General features: G+C 39.7%; 1 protein-coding gene across 3 annotated transcripts in view; it reads left to right on the top strand.

Moving 5' to 3' along the window:
• Nucleotides 1–20,144, top strand: part of chchd3a (coiled-coil-helix-coiled-coil-helix domain containing 3a) — a 61,232-nt gene that overhangs the window by 1,464 nt on the left and 39,624 nt on the right. For all 3 annotated transcript variants that reach the window (XM_065951319.1, XM_065951321.1, XM_065951320.1), the window contains exons 2-4: nucleotides 141–1,083; nucleotides 7,318–7,411; nucleotides 15,637–15,817. In XM_065951319.1, coding sequence (XP_065807391.1) covers nucleotides 141–1,083; nucleotides 7,318–7,411; nucleotides 15,637–15,817 — 1,218 coding nt within the window. The remainder of the gene's footprint in view (nucleotides 1–140; nucleotides 1,084–7,317; nucleotides 7,412–15,636; nucleotides 15,818–20,144) is intronic.

The raw sequence follows: 20,144 nt of genomic DNA, 5'->3' as shown, positions 1-20,144 counted from the left end.
TTCTCTCTCTTTTGTTCACAGCAGCTTTAAGTTTGACTTGACTGTAGATCTGTTTATTCAGAACTATTGGATGTTAAAGTAACGTGTTTTTATTTTGTTGTCCAACTGAAACTTTTTTCCACTCCTTTTTTCCTTTGCAGCTTTCTGAGAATGTCATCAACCGCATGAGGGAACCTGTTGCTCCTCCCAATCCAAACCATGCTCCCGCTCCACCACCTTCCAAGGCGCCTACCTTCACTCCCTCTCCTCTTCTCTTGCCAGTGCCTCCCCCGTTTGACCCGATCACCTCTTTACCTCCTCCTCCTCTGATAGAACTTGTTGCTCCTCCATCTCCTCCACCAGCTCAATCAGCCACAGAGGCTGTTGCAGCACCATCTCCACCACCACCACCACCACCTCCTCCTCAACCTCAACCTCCCACAGAACAGGTAGCAGCACCGACCATTGCACCACCAGCTGCTGCTAATACTGTTGCTGCTCCTGCTTTTGAGCCTGTGGCAGCACCTCCTCCTCCTCTTGCTCCTGCTGTTGCAGAGCCGGTAATTTTGCCTACATCTGTCCCTCCTGCTCCTCCTCCCTGTCATGCTCCCGCTGTGGTGGAAGAAATTGCTCTGCTTGCTCCTCCTCCCCTTGTAATTGAACCATCTCCACCTCCTCCCATAACTCAGTCGGTTGCTTTGCCACCTTCGGTAATTGAAGCCATTGCTCCTGCTCATGTTAATGAATCCATTGCTCCTTTGTCTGTAGCCGAACCTGTGCCAGTTCCTCCTCCCTTGCTCATTGAACCCATCATTACTCACCCCCTGCCCGAATCAGAACCCCTATCCGCCCCTGCTGTTTTTGAGCCTGCTACCATCCTGCCGCCACTTTTGCATCCTCCAGGTGACGCTTTGTCCCCACAGTCTGCTGAGCTATTTGCTGCCCCTTCCCTGCCTGAGTTTACTGCTCCTTGTGAACCAGTTGCACCTCCTCCTCAGCCCCCAGTGGTACCAGCAACCCCTGCTCCTGTCCCAGAGCCAGTGGTAGTCCCTGAGTCGAGTTTGCCTCCTCCTCCTCCTCCTCCACCACCTCCTGCACCAGCAGGTGAGTTTTATTTCAGTATGCTAAAAATCATAATACATACTACACTTTCAACAGCAAATGAATTGCGATAAAGTAAGGACAAGCATGAAAGGTTCCTACTTTGTTGGAGAATGGCTGATGGAGTAGTTGGGGGACAATATTCCTAATACTTCTTGACTTAAAGCTTAAAAAAAAATGTTTGTCCATCACATTTTCAAGCTTAAAAAATATGTGCATACGCCACAGGAGGGATTCTTCTTTTAAAAAACAAAGAAACAAATCATTTTTCTCTCATTTGATTCTGAAACGTGTGTGCCGCCTCTTTAGCATCCTGGTTAATTAACAGCCAAAGGTTATGAGGGAATGAACTGTCCGAGGATTTATTTTAAGTCCAGCTTTATTGAATTTTAATGATGTTTTCATTATGTGGGTGTTTTCTTTGAGCCACCTTAAGCTTTTTGTCTCCAACTTTTCTTACAGTTTGTAATTAGTCTTCATTTTAAAAACGGGCCCAGCTGTAGCCTTAGTCATATTATGATTCATTGCCATTCTCGTACTTTTAATGAAAAGATTAATTCTTTCTTGTTACAGTCAGTGTTAATGAATTATTGCTGTAATTAGTGGCCCTCCATTATGCCTTGTCACTCTTGCTGTCAAAATAACCCTTCTCCTTCCTGTGGTCAGGAGAGGTTTAGGCTGAACTTACATTTTTATAAAAACCTCTGGAGTGTCCTCTTTGTTTTAAGGTCTGACTGTGCAGTGCTATTCTTTTGTTCAGTCACACAACCAGCTGTGTTGTTGTGTTCGCATGCTAATGCTGGCGATCTTTATTATGCTCTTCACACTGCATGTAAATTTACCCAAAATGACCGTGATCTAGAAACGCTTACGTGACATTCAGTTAAGCAGTGAGTACAGTATGTTATTCTTCTTTTCTCTAGTCCCTCAATTAAACAACTTTTATACGCGAGGGGAGGAGTCAGCCGGCCGTCCTGGCGATGTAAACAAACAGATGATGGGACTCGGAAAACTCGGAAAGCATCACAGACAGCGGGACTTGGGTGTTACACCCATTGTAGACAGTCATTACTCACAGAGTTATTTTTAGAGGATATACTTGATTTCTATTATATTTAAGTGTGAAAAATCGCATATAAAGACTTTAAGAAGTACAAAGTCATTTTTAAGTAAATTATTTTTTGTTAGTACTGGGGTTATTCGTTTATTTTTAGTCATATGAAAAATAATTGTGCAGTAGCTTCTTTGCTATGGATAATAAAGTTGATATTTTAGGGTTGAGTTACATGGTTTTAGTTATCAGAGTTTATGGTAGAGTCAGAAACACTTACAAACTTTCCACCTTTCCCTCCCCATCAGTAAGTTTTTAGCCTTATTGTTCTTAATGTGTGGGTGCACATCCCTTGTATCTTGACATCTTGACATATTCAGCAGAGGACATCTGAATGTTACTTATTCATTACAACGCACAGAACAGGGCGTGGGATGGGATGGGGGGGGGGGGGGGGCCTGGTTCCACAGAGGCTGGCACCAAGAGAGTGGGCAGGCTCCCCCATCCTTGACTGTGCTCAATCAGTAAGGTAATTAAAAAAGGGCCAACTTAGGCCACGCCACACTGACTCCAGTGATTAAAACGACACCTCCGCAGTTTCGCACAACAAACCACCGGGCCTCATTAAGGGACCGAGGTGGCCAGTCTGTGTGAGTGTGCTCCTTTTTTTATTTGGCCATAGGGCTTCTGTGATATGACATTGCATTTTGCGCGAGCCAATTGCCTTTTAGTTTGAGCACATTAGGAAGACAATTGAATGATTAAAATCATTTATTCATTCACATTCCTCACAAAGTCACATCTCGGCCAGTTTTACAACACAGATTCATTTTTCCCCATGTTGAGTTTATTTCTTCATTGTTCATGCCAGTTAGTTTTTCAGATTCAAAGATAACTTAAACCATATCTCATCTAATTCTGTATCAGGTTTTGGATTGAAGTATTTAATGTAATAATCATGAGGGGCTGCTTTCAAAGCATGACACAGTGTTTGTGATCAGTTATGGATGTTAGCTCCTCACTCACTGTTGGAGGACATGATGTCGTCATTAGTGCTTTGTGTTTTTATTTTCATACTTGACTCGTTTAGTTTGGGTGTCTCATTCGATTCAAATTTGATTCTTGGGGACATGATTTGATTCTGAATCTATTTTCGATTCATAAACGATTCTGGTTTCATGATTCAAAATCTATTTTTGAATTAGTATACATACTTCAGGATCTACTCCAGTCATCTGTGAGACTGGCTGAATTTCGTTTTTTTGTGGGGTTAGGGTTAGTTACGAAGTTATGAATTTTTTTTAAATGTTAGGAGATAAGAATCTCGATTTTTACATAAAGCCATTCTTTTCCCACCTCTACTTTAAGTGTAGCAACTCAAAGTTTGGCAGAGGCAACGGTCTACCAGAACAAGGGGGAAAAGTTTAAAGAAATGACTGTTTTGACTGCTGCAGTATTAGTGACTGTATGTGTAAACATCGCTTGTTAGGTACAAGTGCTGTGTGTTGTCAAGAATGGAGTGAGTCAGTACATGTCATGATACAGTGGTTACGATTCAATATAATGTGATAATATTAACAGCACAATATATGCTCTTTTCAACTTTTGAAAAACTATTTTTTTAAGGAGCATACTACCCTAAAAGGGTTATATGCCATCAGCACAGTGGGATTTGCATTTGTATTTATCACAGTTCATGTAACATCCAATGCTAAATGCTACACTTTGTACTGTCCCAAAATGGAATTAAAATGTTCCTATAACAGAAAAAAAACAAGTTCTTAACATTTAACTACAAAACAAAATGTTTTGTTTTCTTGAATCCACAATATTCAAACATATGTTTCAAGTGCATTCATGTTTCCTGAATGCATACAACCCATATTGATGGTTTACAGTTTTGTAGAGGACTGACTCCCTCAGGCTTTGGCCCTTATTGTACAGTATCACACAACAATAATGTTGGTTGACATTTACATCAGGTGTTTGTCTGCAAGGTCACCTCAGAGCTCATATGTATATGTACACAAATTCCACTTGGAATATTTATCAAGTGCGCTCTTTTTAAGTGACAAAATACAAATACAAAGCATGATGAATGTGATTGTGAATCTTGTTAAAAAAGTTGCAAAGTTCAGCCCAATCCTGAAAGGGTACGGCCGTAATGAGGCGGACATTGATTATGTGTATCCACGAGAGTTAGGTATCGAGTGAGGCTCTCTGCAGGTCAGCTGTCTCTAAATCATGGCCTGAGTCAGTATGTGTGCTGATTACGCCGTAGTCAAGGTTGAACCTCCTACACCTTCTCCAATGTGCTATAAATATTCATATGTCAGAGCCCACACACTGCGCTGGACTAATAGCCTGTTTTAAGATGTCTCCCAGGTGCAGCAGAGAGAATGGGAGAGCAGTGGAGACAAAGGAAACAATAGGAGGGATGTGAGTGACTGTGTGAGAAACTTGTGAAATATATCACTCTCCTTTTTTTTTTTTTTTTAAGCAGACTTTTCTTGTCATCTTGGTAAAATGTAAAAATGATACGTTAGTTCCCTTTTCATAACATGAGATTGAATTAACAGGAAAGCATGTGCATAAAAGAGAAACCGAATTGGCACCTGCATGCCGGGGCTGGAAGCTTGCTCTTTGGGCTTTTTTTTTTTCTTTCGTTCTTATTTTGAACCTTGTGAAAGGTGTGCTGTGACTCAACTAAGCGCTAGCTAGAAACGTGAGGAAGTAGTAATGTTACAGATTATGCCCTCCATGCGGGTCCTGGGGTTAATGAAACTTCTGATGAGAAACGCAATTTGCCTTCATCTATTATCTCCACTGCCAATAGCCCGTGCTTCACTGCCTCTCCTCGTTCTCAATGGGTTTTTTTCCACTGGGTTCAGTGATTGGTGGAGACGGAAAGGAGAGGGACACGTCTAAAAAAGATGATGAGTTTTTAATCTTTTTAACATTTACATGTCCTACTCAGGATTGACACGGGCGCTGTCGATCTGGAATTGTCTCTGACCCTAACCAGAACTTGCTCAAGGACCCCAGACAGTGTTTATCATATCAGAACCTGTTCTCCGGTTGACCTTGCGGGCTTGCTAGATATCTGAAGCCTCTCTGCAGGGCTGAAGAGGATCTGGCGATAGCAGAGGAGTTGCTGAGGTTTGCCTGAACTTAAAGGACTTTTATATAATTTTACTTTCCACTGTGCGTTGCCTACGGGTGTGCGTTTTCAATAAGTCTGAATATTTGAAGGACATTTGATTGTGACGTGTAAATCTTAAGAGAGTTCATACTGATAGGGCTTGAACTCTGATTTAGTACCTCTTGGGTTTGGTGTCCATGAAAGTCATGTATTCCTAATGTAATCGCTTCTTGTCGTCACAATCAGCATTAGCTTGTGATTTAGTACAGCCTTGATGCTGTGAACGGATTTAAATGCTTGCAAAGACCCGTTTTGTCAAGAGTGTTGGCAATGATGACCAAATTAAATATCACTTATTTTGCCCTTGTGTGAGAAACTCAGCCATTGGTGCCCGTGATGCACTGGTCTGGTTTTTAAATAACATTTTAATTAAATATCAGGCTTTATTATCTGTGCAATGCTTTTGCTATGCTGGCTTCAATTTGTCCATAGCATTTCCTCTTGCTACTGAACAAGAGGGCAGTTAGGAGTTAGGATTTCAGTTGCACAGGTTGTCTAACAGTTTAAAAGCTGTAATTAGACACTCCTCTACAGTTAGATCAATGGTGCTTCAGGCAATGGTGCTGTCAGACGAGATGAAAATGATTTTCTCATGAATTGGACAGTGAAACGGCAGTCTTGGTCTATAATGATTGAACAGTATGTAGTGGAAAGTTGTCTACTAGTGACTTCTTTTGACTGCATGTCAGAAGAAACAGGTTATACCAAAGTTACTTTAACCTTGACCTGCTTATTCATCCTCTTTACTTTGTAGAGCAGACAACAGAGTACTTCCAAGAGTCAAATTACAAAGTAGGGACTGTAACTTTGCTGCTAAAGCATGTTAAAATAAAGGTTTAACAATAAGATCAAAGGAAAGACTATACTTCTTAATGCCAATCAGATTTAGCTGGACTTCAGGTTTTGCGTGCATGTCCACTTACTCCACGTTACCAGGTAATAATAGACTCTGACAAAAGGGATTATCCCATCTAACAAATGCAGTGGGAGAGTAATCTTGACACACGCAGACACGCACCACACACACACTGCAGTGTTGCAGCACACGGCATGACACTTTTACCTTCAGAGCACGTTTTTGTCGGGTCGCAAGCTGGCATCTTTACTTTCATGCTTAATTACCTGCCAAGATAGAGCGGTGGGGACATGGAATCGTATGTGTATGATGTCCCCTGACATGAATATATGTAGATAGGGTGGCGCATTGCTGGGATTTCAGAAAGGAGGATGTGTGTGCTGTACATTTTGTGTGTGTGTGAGAAAAAACAATATAGGATTTTTCTAATGTGTTAATACTTTATCTTGTGGCATGCACACACACTACTTTTCAGAAACTGAAGACAGACATTTTTAGTCACAAACACTCGGAATACAAAGCTTTCGTTTTTTCAAATTTTCAAATTCAATTTTGCTGCAAGAGTCAAACAACTTTTTATTTGATACAAGATAGATACAAGTGAAACATGTCAATTTCCTTTATCTCAAAGTGATGTCATCAAATTGCTTTAAAATGATTGTGCTTGACCATTTGTCCAAAATCCATTTATACATAATTCAACTTTTACACTGAAATAAAAAGGGAAAACTGCATGCATGACTGGCTGATACTGAGGAACAATTAGCATTTTTGATTTAAGAATAACAAATAATGACTGCCAATGAATTGTCAGTCATTCTACCCATTTGTCAACTAATAGTTGCAGCTTTGGTAACAACCCAGCCAGACCAATCTGGACCTCACACTTAATCATTATATTTTATATGTTAATTTTGAACAACACATTTTCTGATTAATGCAGATTTTCCGACACTTGTTTGAAAAACACCCACCTACCTTTTTCTCGCTCTAACCTCTTTATACAATAGGACTCTATTCAGTGGCCAAACAAACACAATATGCCTGTCAGCGAACAATAGCTGTTTACTTTAAAAAAAAAAAAGAAAGGAAAAAAAAAAACACCTCTCTCGTTTCTCTTCTCCCCAGTTGATGAAGAGGCCCTCAGGAAGAAGATCACTGCTGAGCTGCATGAGGGCTTGGAGCAGGACAGAGCCAAGGCAGAGCAAGAGCTGCAAGCCTGGTTAGACTCAAACAGAGACACACACACACACACACACACACACACACACACACACACACACACACACACAATGTTTTTGTGCTAAATGATAGTATTTTTTTTGTATAATCTTCAGAAACGTTTAGACTTTCCACATCTTTTCTTCTTTGGATCAGCATTGTCACGCTCCCAGATTTTGAGCTTTGCTAAAAATCAAACAATATAAATACCTTTTTTTGATACCATGGCAACAAAAAGAGAAGTCCTTGGCACCCAATATTCAGTTATTCCTTGTTTTAAATTATCATAAACTGCAGGCACAACTCCTGCACACTTGCAAATTGCGCGAAAATGTTGGCAACGTCTATTTGTGTCATTTGGGAAGTGCTGTCTCCTTTCTGTGGCAGCTTTTGGTTAAAGGTGTGACTGTAGATCTGAAGTCTTTCTTGAAAGCACTGGTACTCTTTCATACTATCGATTCTATTGTTTTAAAACATGTGGTGTCTGAAAATATCGAGAAGTATTGGATATTTTTACAACCTGACGTTGGATAGTGAAATATTGAATTAGGTACCCTGCAATAGTGTCAATTCCAATACCAGGATTACATTAGAAACCTGAGACATTTCCAGATGTTACCATTTCCCACTTTCATTAATAGTCAAAAAGGTCAGCACCAGTCTTTCCGATCCCCGTTGTGTTTCCAATCTACCCCTCTTCCGAAGCACATCAGCACTTTTTCCTCCCTCTGTCTCTGCTCCTCTTGTTCTCTCCGGATCAATTAATCATGCCTGAGAGTGGAGGGCCCTATCCTGAGGTAATTTCCTGGGTGTTGAGTTGGTGATACATTAGCCCTGCCTGATGAAGAAACGCACACTTCATGTAAGGAGTACATTCCTCCTCCTCTCCCATTCTTTCTTTCCTTTTTTTTTTACCCTAAAGAAGCAGGTGCATCGGCCATAATGTCCAATAATCATGTTGCCCCACCTCTTTAATAGGCCTGGATGATCTACATCAGACCCTGGAGAATGAACATCTCTGATTAACCATTAAACACGCGCTTCTACTGTATGCAGGAGAACAAAAAACAACCTTTCCATATCCAGGAGGACTTAGCATTAGCCAAGCCTTCAGCCTTGCTTTTGAGTCCCTTCATGAAAAGAGAAATGAACGAGTGGTTTTCAGAAATCTTTTTTCTATTGATTTTCTTTTCCCTTTGCTGTTTTTTTTTTTTTTTTTTATGTAACTACTTCCTGCAGTTCACTTATTGATGTCTGCTCAGAGAAGTAAGTGCTTCAAAATAATGCCCTCCTTGCAAATAATTGAAATCATAGCAGCTTTTAAGCCCTCGATTTTATGTTTGAGCTTGGCGCAGTCTGTGTTTTCACTTAAGAAGACTTAACTGAACATGAAATGGTAAATAAGCAATCATCAGTTAGCCACTTGTGTGTGTATGTCAGTATGTAGATTCATATTCATTTCACTTTTGATGTGGTCTTTTGTGAGGTTTGTTTTTTTCTTCTGATCGTTTGGCACCATTTATTTTCATTCTACTCCATTTCTGTAGTTGTGAGTGTGTATTATGAGTCTGTGTTTGTCCTTTTTCCATTCCTAATAATAGAGTTTATCAGGGTGCATTCATTCAAGAGGGGCTTCAAAGGTGCTGCTCAGTGTTTCATTTTCTAGAATCAATCAAGTCGTGGAAAATGAAAATACAATGTAATGAAATATAAATCACTAAAATGTTTACCGGTACTTAAATTAAATATACGTTTAATTTGATTGACAATAGCTGACATAAGCAGTATGTTCAGGTTGTGTGGCTAGCATCTGATCAAATTCTAAGCCATGCAATATCAGGTTGTTGCTTACTTCTACATTGAGTATAGAGCTTCCTTATTATTGTATATTTGAAATCTATGTTGATAAGATTAGTAGAAGCTTATTCTGCTGACTTAAACATACTTTTTGTGTCGTGGCTTTTTTTTGTTTTTCCATTTTTGTGCAGAACAGAAGATTTTCACCACCACATTTTCTTTTGGGATTCACAATATTTAGCACATTGGTTGGTTCATATAAACATCATATCACTTCTACATCACAACCACCTGTGACCAAATGTTCGCAATCAATCTGACAGTACAGAGCTTGTTTCTTTCTGGCCCAGCATGTTTGTGAAAGTTTAATTTATACTACTTGCGATTTATCACATTCAACTTTCCACCAAAACAACTGAAAGTATAATGATAGAAATGTGAGTGATTTACAATGGAATAAACATGAAGTGTTGAGTATATAAATGTATATTTTTATACATAAAATTACAAATATTTAGCTTGGGCATATGCTCATTCTTGTGTGTCATGTGAGTTGAAAAATGTTGAATATGAAAAATGTAAAACTTTCCTTTCAATCTTCAACACCACCGTCCTTCAGAACTGAAAATGTCATCCACTTCTTTTTCCTCCACTGTTGAACTTTTCTATTCATTAGATGTAATTGCAGATAAGGTGACTTCTTCTTTCTTTTAATTGATATAGATGAGAGGACCACAGTCATTTTTTTTCTTCTTCTTCTGTGCTGTCAAAGTATTATTAAATTGCATTGGTATTTCACCTTCTCACAGTGTAGGCAGCAATTACAGAGTTTTTGGTTGAGGAAGGCAGAGGAGGCGCTATGATTGGGGCCTTCGCTGTGGTGGAAGACAATTTAATAAAAAAAAAAAAAAAAAAAAAAAGACAATGTTGTAAAAGGTACAATTGTGTGTGTGTGTCAAAGCTCAGCTAACAAGCCTGCACAGTGGCTCACTAGTTACAGAACCCTGCAGTGAAAGTGCTGCACAGCTTGAACACAGGGAAATGGAATAATGTGTGAACCCCCAGGTCAGTGGGAGAGAACACACAAACATGTACACACATGAGATACATGGTTCCAAAATCTCAAGGTCATGTCCAACTCAAACAATTGCACCTGCAGTTTGTTGAAATTCACCCGTATGTTTGCTTCTTTCTTCTTTGCCAAGCACTTACTGCTAAATAATGCATGTTGTTTGTCATTGCAACAAAAGCATAAAAATGACGTCTTACTAAATGACATCAGACATCCCTGAGGCAGACGAACATGTTCAGTTTGCCTTTGTGTAAAATCTAATTATTTGCACACATATTGTAATTACTTAATTCTATTCAGTGCAATATTGCACCCTAGTGTAATTTTGAAGAAAAGAGTAGTTTAGATTAGGCAGCACTTCTTCTGATTGGCTTTAAGGCTGGACCATAACCCCAGAGATCTGGCTTTGCATGTTTTGCTTGGGTACTAGTGAAGTAAAGGCTCTGTGAGGAGTTCATTTGGGTGCAGCCTAAACTCATTTGTAGCGAGGAGCGGCTGCAGGGAGCAGATTTGCCTCTACCGCTTCTCTGTGAAGCATCAGAGCAGAACGACTCGGCGAAAGGGACGAGAGAGCAAGAGGGACGGAGGGAGAGAACTCTTAACACCATCCTGACTCTTCTCCCTGTATCTAACTTGTGCTGCGTCACCATTGTCCAATCTCCTAAGAAATCTACTGTCTATGGTTTGTCAAATATTCAAAATAGTCTTTTAAGTTTTCTACTAACTTAATTAGCATAATCCTCGTGTTTAAATGCTGCAAGGCACCCTGACAGCTGTTCAAAATAATCATCATCAGGGCTCTAAATTTATTACTCTGACTGACTATAGAGACTATGTGCTCTGTCTCTTAGTCTATTAAATGACTTTAGGCTGAGCGCTAAGTGACAATGATTTCCAGCCTTAGAACTTAACCCTTTTCACACTCATATTTGTGATCAAAGTCAAACGGTAGTATACATCTTTTTTTGTTTCTTCTGCAGAGAAGGGGCTTTTCTAAATTAAAGACCTCATGACACTGTCCTTTGTTTCCCCACACACTTAATTTTATCCCAGTCCCAGTGTTTCATAACAGCCACAGACAGGTGTGTGAGGTGTGTGTGTGTGTGTGTGTGTGTGTGTGTGAGAGTGCCTGTGTGTCAGGGAGAGTGCATAGCTCCATAAAATATTCATAGGCAGCATTCAGCGGCATTATTCCTAACATCAATATTGCATCGGGCCCTTTAAATGCCTTTGTTTCAGTCGGCACTGTTATGCAGGTCTGTCAGAATCCATCCTGCCAGGCACACTGTATTGAGAAACATCTTATGATGATGACAGCAAGACAACAGGAAACATTATGAGGTGAAGAGCTGAGGAGAGAGACAGCAGGTAAAAGGAGACGAGACAGACGACATGCATTTTTATATTCCTATGTTTTGATATTTTTGCTCGGGTAAAGACATTTAAATAGTTCTGTGGTGGTGATAATGGAGTCAACTGGCTGTTAAAAGCACTGACTTCATATCATTTGGGACCATGTTTACATTTGGCAAGAATGTCCTCGTTTTCTATCCAGCACTGACCAAACATCAGCCATTTATCTTTAGAAGACTTCCCTTTTTTTTGTCTCTTTCCACATACATAGGTGGTGTCTTTTTTTTTCCTTTCCTGGTCTGACTCGACCATTCTCTTCCTCGAAGATTCCCTCTCCTTCCCGGTGCCAATCTTTCAGAGCCGAATGAAAAATGCGTCCAATATCCCAGGGACAGGGCAATAATGACTGGAAAGCAATAGTGGTGAAGCAGACAGATAGCATCCCCAGCTAGTGATAGCAGTCTTTGCTTGGGTTAGCACTTGTGAGGAAGTGAGAAGAAGGACTTTTTTGCAAGGCTGTCCATTTACTTTTTCAGAATGTAGCTTTGGGTCAATATTACACTTGGTATTTGGTGAGATTGTCTTATAATTTAATTTTTTTTTCTCCAAGTTTTTCAAGGACAACAAAATATAGCTTTTTTTTCACTTTCTTAATTGGAAACTGCCCAAAGAAGACATCAGTAAGTGGATATATACAGTATACCTTTTTAGAAAGCTTTTTACATTATTAGGTAACCTTGATCAATTTGTCTTCACTACCTAAAACAAAAGGACCTCTTTTAAAGAGAATTCTGGATTTCCTTTCATCAGAGGTTAGGATACACTTTGATACTAAGTGGAAATTCATTCAACATTGCCTTATACTGGAATATATAAGCCTTTAGAAAAATAACAGATTGACCAACTTTTTTTCTCTTGAAAACAATTCTTCTTAGCCAATCCCGGTGATGAATTTTTGGTAATTTATTACTTGAGGATAGAAAAAAAAAAACTATGATGCTAGCAGAGAAACCAATTCAAGTCACAGTTAGAAAAATTTCAGCAATTTGGCATAGCTTAAACAGGAAAGTCCCACCAGTGACAAAACGATTTATATAGTACGCCAGACTTCAGTTTAGGTGGACAACACAAGTTTTGTCATACGAGGTTCATCGGTAAAGCCTAGAATGAAGGAAACATTGGCATCTTTACATTTCACTTTTAATTACTTACTCCATTATAATAATCTATGTGCAGATTAAACTTAAAACATGTTTGGGCAAAATAGTTGTTTGCCATATTAGTAAAAGACAACAGATTTTCTTGAGTAAAGGCAGCTAGGTGCATTAGCAGTGCAGGCGGGTGTGTGTCGTAGGGAAATGGTGAATGTAAAAGGCCATTAGGAGGCTCCCTGTGTGTCTCTTGTGTGTGAGAGTCAGAGCCAGATGATGGATGGAGTGTGCTGACGTGCGCAGCCCAGTGGACTGTGAGACTGGACATGGCTGGTCTCTCTCCGTCTCCCTCCATCTCTTGTTCCCACTCTCTGCCTCGCTCCCTCTTTGCTTCACTTCCTCAGGGCCAAACATGTCATGCCGCTGCCGCTTACTCGCGCATCTTCCTCTCTCCCTCTGTTTCGCCGTCTTTCTGTCTCAGCTGCTCTCTGACATTTAGTGGCGTTGCAGGGCAAAATGGCAGCTTTAAGACGTCAGGCACATTTTTATTAAAGCTTACCTGTTGTCTGTTCAAAGCCAGAGGCACGGGACGGTGATCAGTTAGATGAGTCTGTGCATCATGATTCCTCAATGCCTTCATTTTTGAATTTTCACAGGTGAATGTACAGATCTATTATGATTTTAAAATAGAATAGAAAAAAAAAAAACCATTCACATTGGCATATCAGTGGGTGCTTTTATATACCGGTGTATATATAAATAAAAACATTCTGTAACAATTAGCCCTGCCCAATATGAAAAAAATGTACCGCTATATTGGTGACAGTCTGTGGGTAGCTTATATTAAGCTTGAGCTTCGTAAACATGCATCTAAACGTTGTTAAAACTTGGTCAATAAACCCAGGCCTCCATTTGAGGGGTAAAACGTACAAGTGAGAAAGCTTTGCTGATTTACATAAAATAACTTTTCCGTTTCATTGCGTTCAATTTTGACTTCTGCGATTGTGTTTATTGTGGTGAACATGTCGATACCTGGATCTACTGCCCGCAGTAACACCACTAAGGCAGTATCTGAGGCTGGTACTGATACTGTTAGCATTATTGGTTCAACTCTATTGTTTTTTAAAGGTTCTACTGTAGGTTAGGTAATTTCTATGGATTTGGGATGCTAATGTTGTCGAATGCTAATTAAACTAGGGTTGGGAATCACAATGTAACTCATCATACAATTTGTCATTCGTTGCAGACCATATCGATAATATGACTATAAAATGATGGTGCAATAGTTGATATATATTGTAAGAGAATCATAACAACGGATTAACCGAATAATTTAGACTGTATCTAAAAAGTTAAATAAAGGATTTATGGACCTCTGTACTGACAGTTGGTGTCTTTTCCACAGCTGCTGATACTGGTATCTTTATCCGAACAGCCTTATACATTAATGCGTGAATCAGAAACAATGTTCATGCTGTACAGGTAATTCACCGTTCAGAAACATCTGCTTTGGTTTACTAGTGCTTCCACTATCTTCACTGTTCCAGTAAAAGTAGACGATGACAATAAAAGCTGATATTTTCACTGTGAAGGAATTTTGTACTGAACTACTTTCTTATCAGTGGAATAGGTCACAAAACAGTCAACATTCACCATCACTCTCAGCTCAGTCTGCCTCCTTCTCATCCCGGCTGTCTGTCAGAGCTGTCTTTGGATCTTTCTCTGGCAGAACTTTATTAAGATCCTCTCCGTCTTTATTCAGTCTGTCATATTTCACTCAGGCACTCGCTCTCCCTGTTCTCTGTTTATTTTACCTCGCCACCACTGTTTGATTCCTTGCAGAGAGACTTTCAGGGTTTCAGGGACGTTCCTCCTCTTCTCCAATCAAGCACACTGTCGCAGAGTAGTAGGGAGTGTGTTGCTAGGCAACAACAAGAACCCAGTGACAGGGTTCAAATGTTGGTCTGGTGTCTGCTGAGAGCGTTCTGCCTCCGTCTATATCACTGCTTCTTTACATTGATGTCTATTGTTTTGAGGAGATGGTTGTGCCTGTTATATATTTACAGTCAAATTTCTCTTCTTGAAATGAATTTTAGTTACTTTGTCAGAGTTCAACTACAAACTTTTCTTCCACTGTTTAGTACGTTGGACTCCTCGATGTTGCCCACTTTTTGTTCACTGCCGAATAGCAAGGACATGTGTATGGATTACTCTGACATTAAGGTTGAAAATCAATAAACGGGTGTATTGGCCTATATATGCTTCATTAGCACTGTAATCACATTTGTGACCTTTTAATTCTTCGGGGAGACACTTTTAGGACTGCAGCATGCAGTGTAGCATTTGAAGGCAGAGGGTTGAGGTTTTAAACACCAAAGTTACTTAAATAATTCATAAAATATAATGATTAATGCTCTGAAAATGAAGATATATATGAGTCAATTTACTATCTGTGCTTGATATGGATTATGTTTTACTATATTAAGCAGCAGATGCTTTAAGATGTTTCAAAGTTTTCAATGTAGCTTAGGGTTGGATTGAAATTAAGAATCCGCAAAAAATCTATTTTATAGTACTTAATACGATATAGACATCTTAAGGCATCACAAATGGATTGCGGTGCAGTTGGAAGTGCACCATACTTGGATAATGCATCTCTGTGCATTGGAAATTTGAGTAGCCAGGTATGCGTTATAGAGTTAGCTGAAGGGATGCCATGAAGTCGTTTTATTTTCTAATGTAACATCCGTTTGTGTAGTTTCTTTAGCACATCATAGATTTAAAAAAAGTTTTAAAAAAAAGAGAAAAAAAGTGTACATTTTATTAATCATGTGAAATGTTAATACTCCACAGGCTGGATTCAGAGAAGGCCCGGTCAGCAGCGCAGGCTCAGACTGAAGCACAGTCCCAGGTTCAGGATGAAGTGTCCAGGATCCTGTCAGTGGAGAGAGCCGTGGCCCAGGAGAGCCTGCAGCAGGCTGTGCTCAGGGAGAGGATCGCCACTGAGGACGAGAAATTCCGCGCTCAACTCTTTGTAAGTCTTTCCCCAGATTACCCTAAATGGATGGCATTGTTTGTGAGCCTAACCTCCTCATTTATTTAGACAAAAATGTCTGTACATATTTCTATTTATTTGGCTGTCCTTCACCACAGTGTCAGCCCCTGGTCACCCCAATCCCCAAAACTTTTTTAACTGTTATTTATGATCTTATACTTAACACCAACTTTCTTTAAGTTTTAGATATGACTTCTTAATCATTTTAGAAATGTTGTCCTTCTCACATTGGATGTTAAGTGGGCGGGATTAACTCTGAGATGTATAATGTAATTCATTTTAAACCAATAATAATATATACATGCATATCCCACCCAATCAAGTGCAACAAAACTATCTGCTCCTCTTAAACTTCCTCGAGAGTCTCAGCCAGCCCCTCACTGCATCTTCTTTAGCAATTAGTTGCCTAACTACATGCCGCCTGTAATCTATCTGTATACTACATCTATCCATTTATCTATCTGATCTATCTATCTACTCATATCTGATCTATTGGTCTGATCTCTTTCCCTCTCCTTCTCTCCACTCTTTGCTCATTCATGCTCGTGTGTGCCATACACATCCAGATTCAAGCAGATTTGCTTACACCCTGAGCGATGTCTGCCTCACTCTGCCTGCCCACTGAAAGCTAAACAGTTCGTCTAGAGTCGCTCTGCACAGCTCAGCTGGTCAATCGTGTGGAATTTATATTTTCCAAACAGTGTGTCCACATTTTCCTTTTTGTGGATATTAAAAAGTGGCGCTGGTAGCTCTGTTAGCGTGGCTAGGTATCCCAGGATGCTTTGAGCAGTGAGTCAGACGGTTGCAGTACACAATGAATGGGGCTGAATTTTGATTGACAAATGTGAGCTGCCAACGCGTTCAGTTATGAATGTTTATTTGCACTCAGGTTTTGCTTAATGAAATGCTAACATTTGATATCACATGAAACTTTTTAGTATTTCAAGTCAGGGGCTCCAAACATTGGAACTGTACAACCTTACAAGCACAGACTCACTGGTGAGAGCAATTTTTATATAGAGACGGGTCCAATTTTATGTTTGCAAATTCATGATCAGCACACAGAAATGAACATATTCGCTCCACTCAACAGGTCATGCCTTAGGCAGTGTTAAATGTCAGGTGTGTGAGTGTAACTTTAAACCGTAATTTCTAGGTATGTCCTGTGCGTGTTGACATTAACCTCACACTCACACGTAGGAATTTTATCAAATCAAAAGGCAAATAAATAAACCCCTCTTTGCTGTAGCCACATCTTGCAGCTCAATATTTTATTTTCTCTGCCTGTTCATCCTGCTTTGTTATATAAGCCACCTTCATTTTTAAGAACTCTGTGTCTTCACTTCCTCTTAATTGCCCTTGTAAACATTGTCAGACGAGCATTCTTTACCACACGCAAACACAGAGGCAGTGCATTGTTTCAAAAAAGAAAACACATTTTCCCCGGAGTGTGCCCACTGTTTACTAACCTATGCTATTGATTATATAGCTCATTTCACACGCTCATCGCTGTAATAGAAAAATGAATCATTTTTCTGTTGAAAGGGGAGAGGGAGAAAAGGGACGTGATTCCACGCCCGCAGGACAAGTGTACAAGGGATCCCTCATTTGGAACGGCGATCCAATTGAAAGACAAAAAGAGAGATAGCTAGACAGGGGTGACTCATGATGGGATGTGCTTTTTCCCTTCAGCATCTGTGAAGAAACCGTTTCAGTTGTAGGATTTCTGTAATTTAATTTCTGCTATTTTTGAAAGGAGGGAGACATGACAAATGAGGCGAGGCGATAGGAGGAAGGGCAAGAATATAACACCTGTTTTGTACCTGTGATATAAGAGCAGGATCATGGGTTGTGGATCTCACAACTGTTACAGAAGCTTTCTAATGTCATTGTCTCCATACTTTTTAAGTACTACCTCCCTATGCTCAAGGAACTTTCTCGTCGATATGCTATAAAGCTTGCTTGTGGCCCCAAGGCTAACCTAGGGCCATTAGGAGCCATTAAACCAACAAATAGCTGCATTGCAGTGATTGTGCATTCAGTATGAGCATGCACGATGTCATATAGTGTTTCAGTCTTTGTCTCTTACTTCTATTTTTTTGCCCAAATCTGGTTGATGGTTTCTTCGCCTCTTCCAGTTTGTCTGAACTTCCTTAAAGGACACATACTGCAGCAAAAGACTCATTGTCACAGGCTTTTTGAAATGTGTGTGTGTGTGTGTGTGTGTGTGTGTGTGATAAATTCCTGAGTCTGAACATTATTTTGGAGGGCCGGAGTTTTAATAGAATCCGACGGGTTATCAGTGAAGGCGCAGTGCCGTTCGCAGCACTCATGTAATTGTCAAATCGGACGCTTCCACACAGTCACTGTTCTTTTCAACTTGAAATAGACTTTTCCTTTTTTCAAATGGCAGCCTCTCGCCCGAGGCGTCTCCCACCCATTGTCATTTATTTTCTATGTGTTTGTCAAACTCTGGGATTGTCCGCTTCGCACACTGATAAAACACGACTTTGATGATACATAAAACATGTTTTTAAGGTATTTTGTGTATGCCTGTGTTGTTGTCTCTCTTGCCTGACCTTCTTGCTGCATCGTTGTGTGAGACGTTTTCATTCTTTTTATTCACAAAGTTTATTAACCTGTATTATGTGCTTTTTGTTAATCTTCGAACATGTTTCTAACTGCCTATCTCTGTGTAGTTTCCCCTAGAAATTACATTTACATCATCCTAAAGTACATAAGCATCAGTAATCGGTTGGGAAATAGGTCCTGATAGCTAGGCAAAGTCAATAAGTTGATCGGGAAAGAGCTTCAGAGAGAGATTGTGGTGTGCTGTACTGACTAAGCACATAATCTAGTTGCAGAGGGAGCTTTCAAAGGTGATTTGTTCAGTCCTTATCCCCAGTAAACCTGTTAACACCTCATGCATTATCCTATAGGCTGCTCTGCTATATCCTTGAGCAGCTAAATGCTATTAGCGTTCCTTTTCATTTTTGATTTCACACAGCGTTAGGATTTTTAGCTAAATCTCAATTCACAGATAAATATATGCTATATCGCTGTAACCATTGTTAGAATAGTGATAATTAGAAAATAAAGTTAATACAATTAAAAAAATTATCTCGACATCTTCAGAGTAGCTTTGCCTTTGTTTCAAGAGCATAACATTTTGTTTCACGGCTTATCAATCTAGTGTTGGCTGACATAGCCTTCCTGTGAGTGATGAATACGATATGGCAGTTTTTTTTTTTTTTTTCCACTGATGAGAGTGAAAGTATTTTGGAAACGTCAGGATTTCTCTGAGCCCACTGGTAGTTTTAGTGTCAAGTCAAATGATACTGTCTCTTTCCAATATTTTGTAAAGTGAAAAAACAAAACAAAAAGAGTGTCGCCCACACTGGTAAACACTTCATCAGTCGTCAGTCAATCCGTCTGTCAAACTCTGGAGAATTGTTTTTATTTTGATAGTTTTATAAAGACAGAAGAAAGGCACAAAACAACTAAGGATGTTATATTACCAATGGTTCCAGATTGCCTCAAACAGGAGACATTGATGCCCTGATACTTGGATTCTGTGTGAAACAACAAGTCTTCAAACAAAAGTAATGCTATAGCTTTAGTTCTTAACTGAAAGCACATAAATACATTAATAGTGGAAGATCAAATATTTGATAGAATTCAAGTATTGTTGTATCTGTGACTTTATTGCGCTTTAAATTGTTATAATTGAATCAGAATTGACCTTAACCTTCCTCTCATGTTCATTGCCACCCTAAGAAAACATTTGTCTATGGCAGCTGCAGTTCTTGTGTTCTTTGTTGAGCTTGGTATTGATTTGTCCGACTCATTAAGATACAGGTCACGGTGAGCAGCAGGACCCCGTACGTTCGCTCGCTCCCCTACTTCACACACAAAGAGAGCAACGCTAGGAGCAGTTATGCCTCCCCACGCTCGCCTATAATGACCATAACCCCAGCAACCGGCGCTGCACCAATTACAGTGACACCTATTCTGGAGAATTGTCCCGAGACATAGGGTTTGACTAGGGTCAGGTATTGTTTAGATTTCATTGATCTAGATTTAGCTTCGAGATTTGGATTCTACTTTTGTCCTGGTTCACCGTCTTAGCATATATCTAAAAATAAAACGTGCTGCCTTTTAATTTCTACAAATTGAATAGGAACACATTCTAACAGTAGTGTCATAGATTATAAAGTAATAAGAATTTGAAGGTTCATTTTGTCAACTAAGTGTGTTTTTACCTGTCCTTTTTAAACCCAGACCGATGTATAGGAATCTACTCCAA

This window comes from Labrus bergylta, chromosome 23, assembly GCF_963930695.1.
Source record: "Labrus bergylta chromosome 23, fLabBer1.1, whole genome shotgun sequence".
In the NCBI taxonomy this organism is placed as follows: Eukaryota; Metazoa; Chordata; class Actinopteri; order Labriformes; family Labridae; genus Labrus; species Labrus bergylta.
Note: the sequence above shows the minus strand (reverse complement) of the source record. Positions and strands in the feature narration are given on the sequence as shown.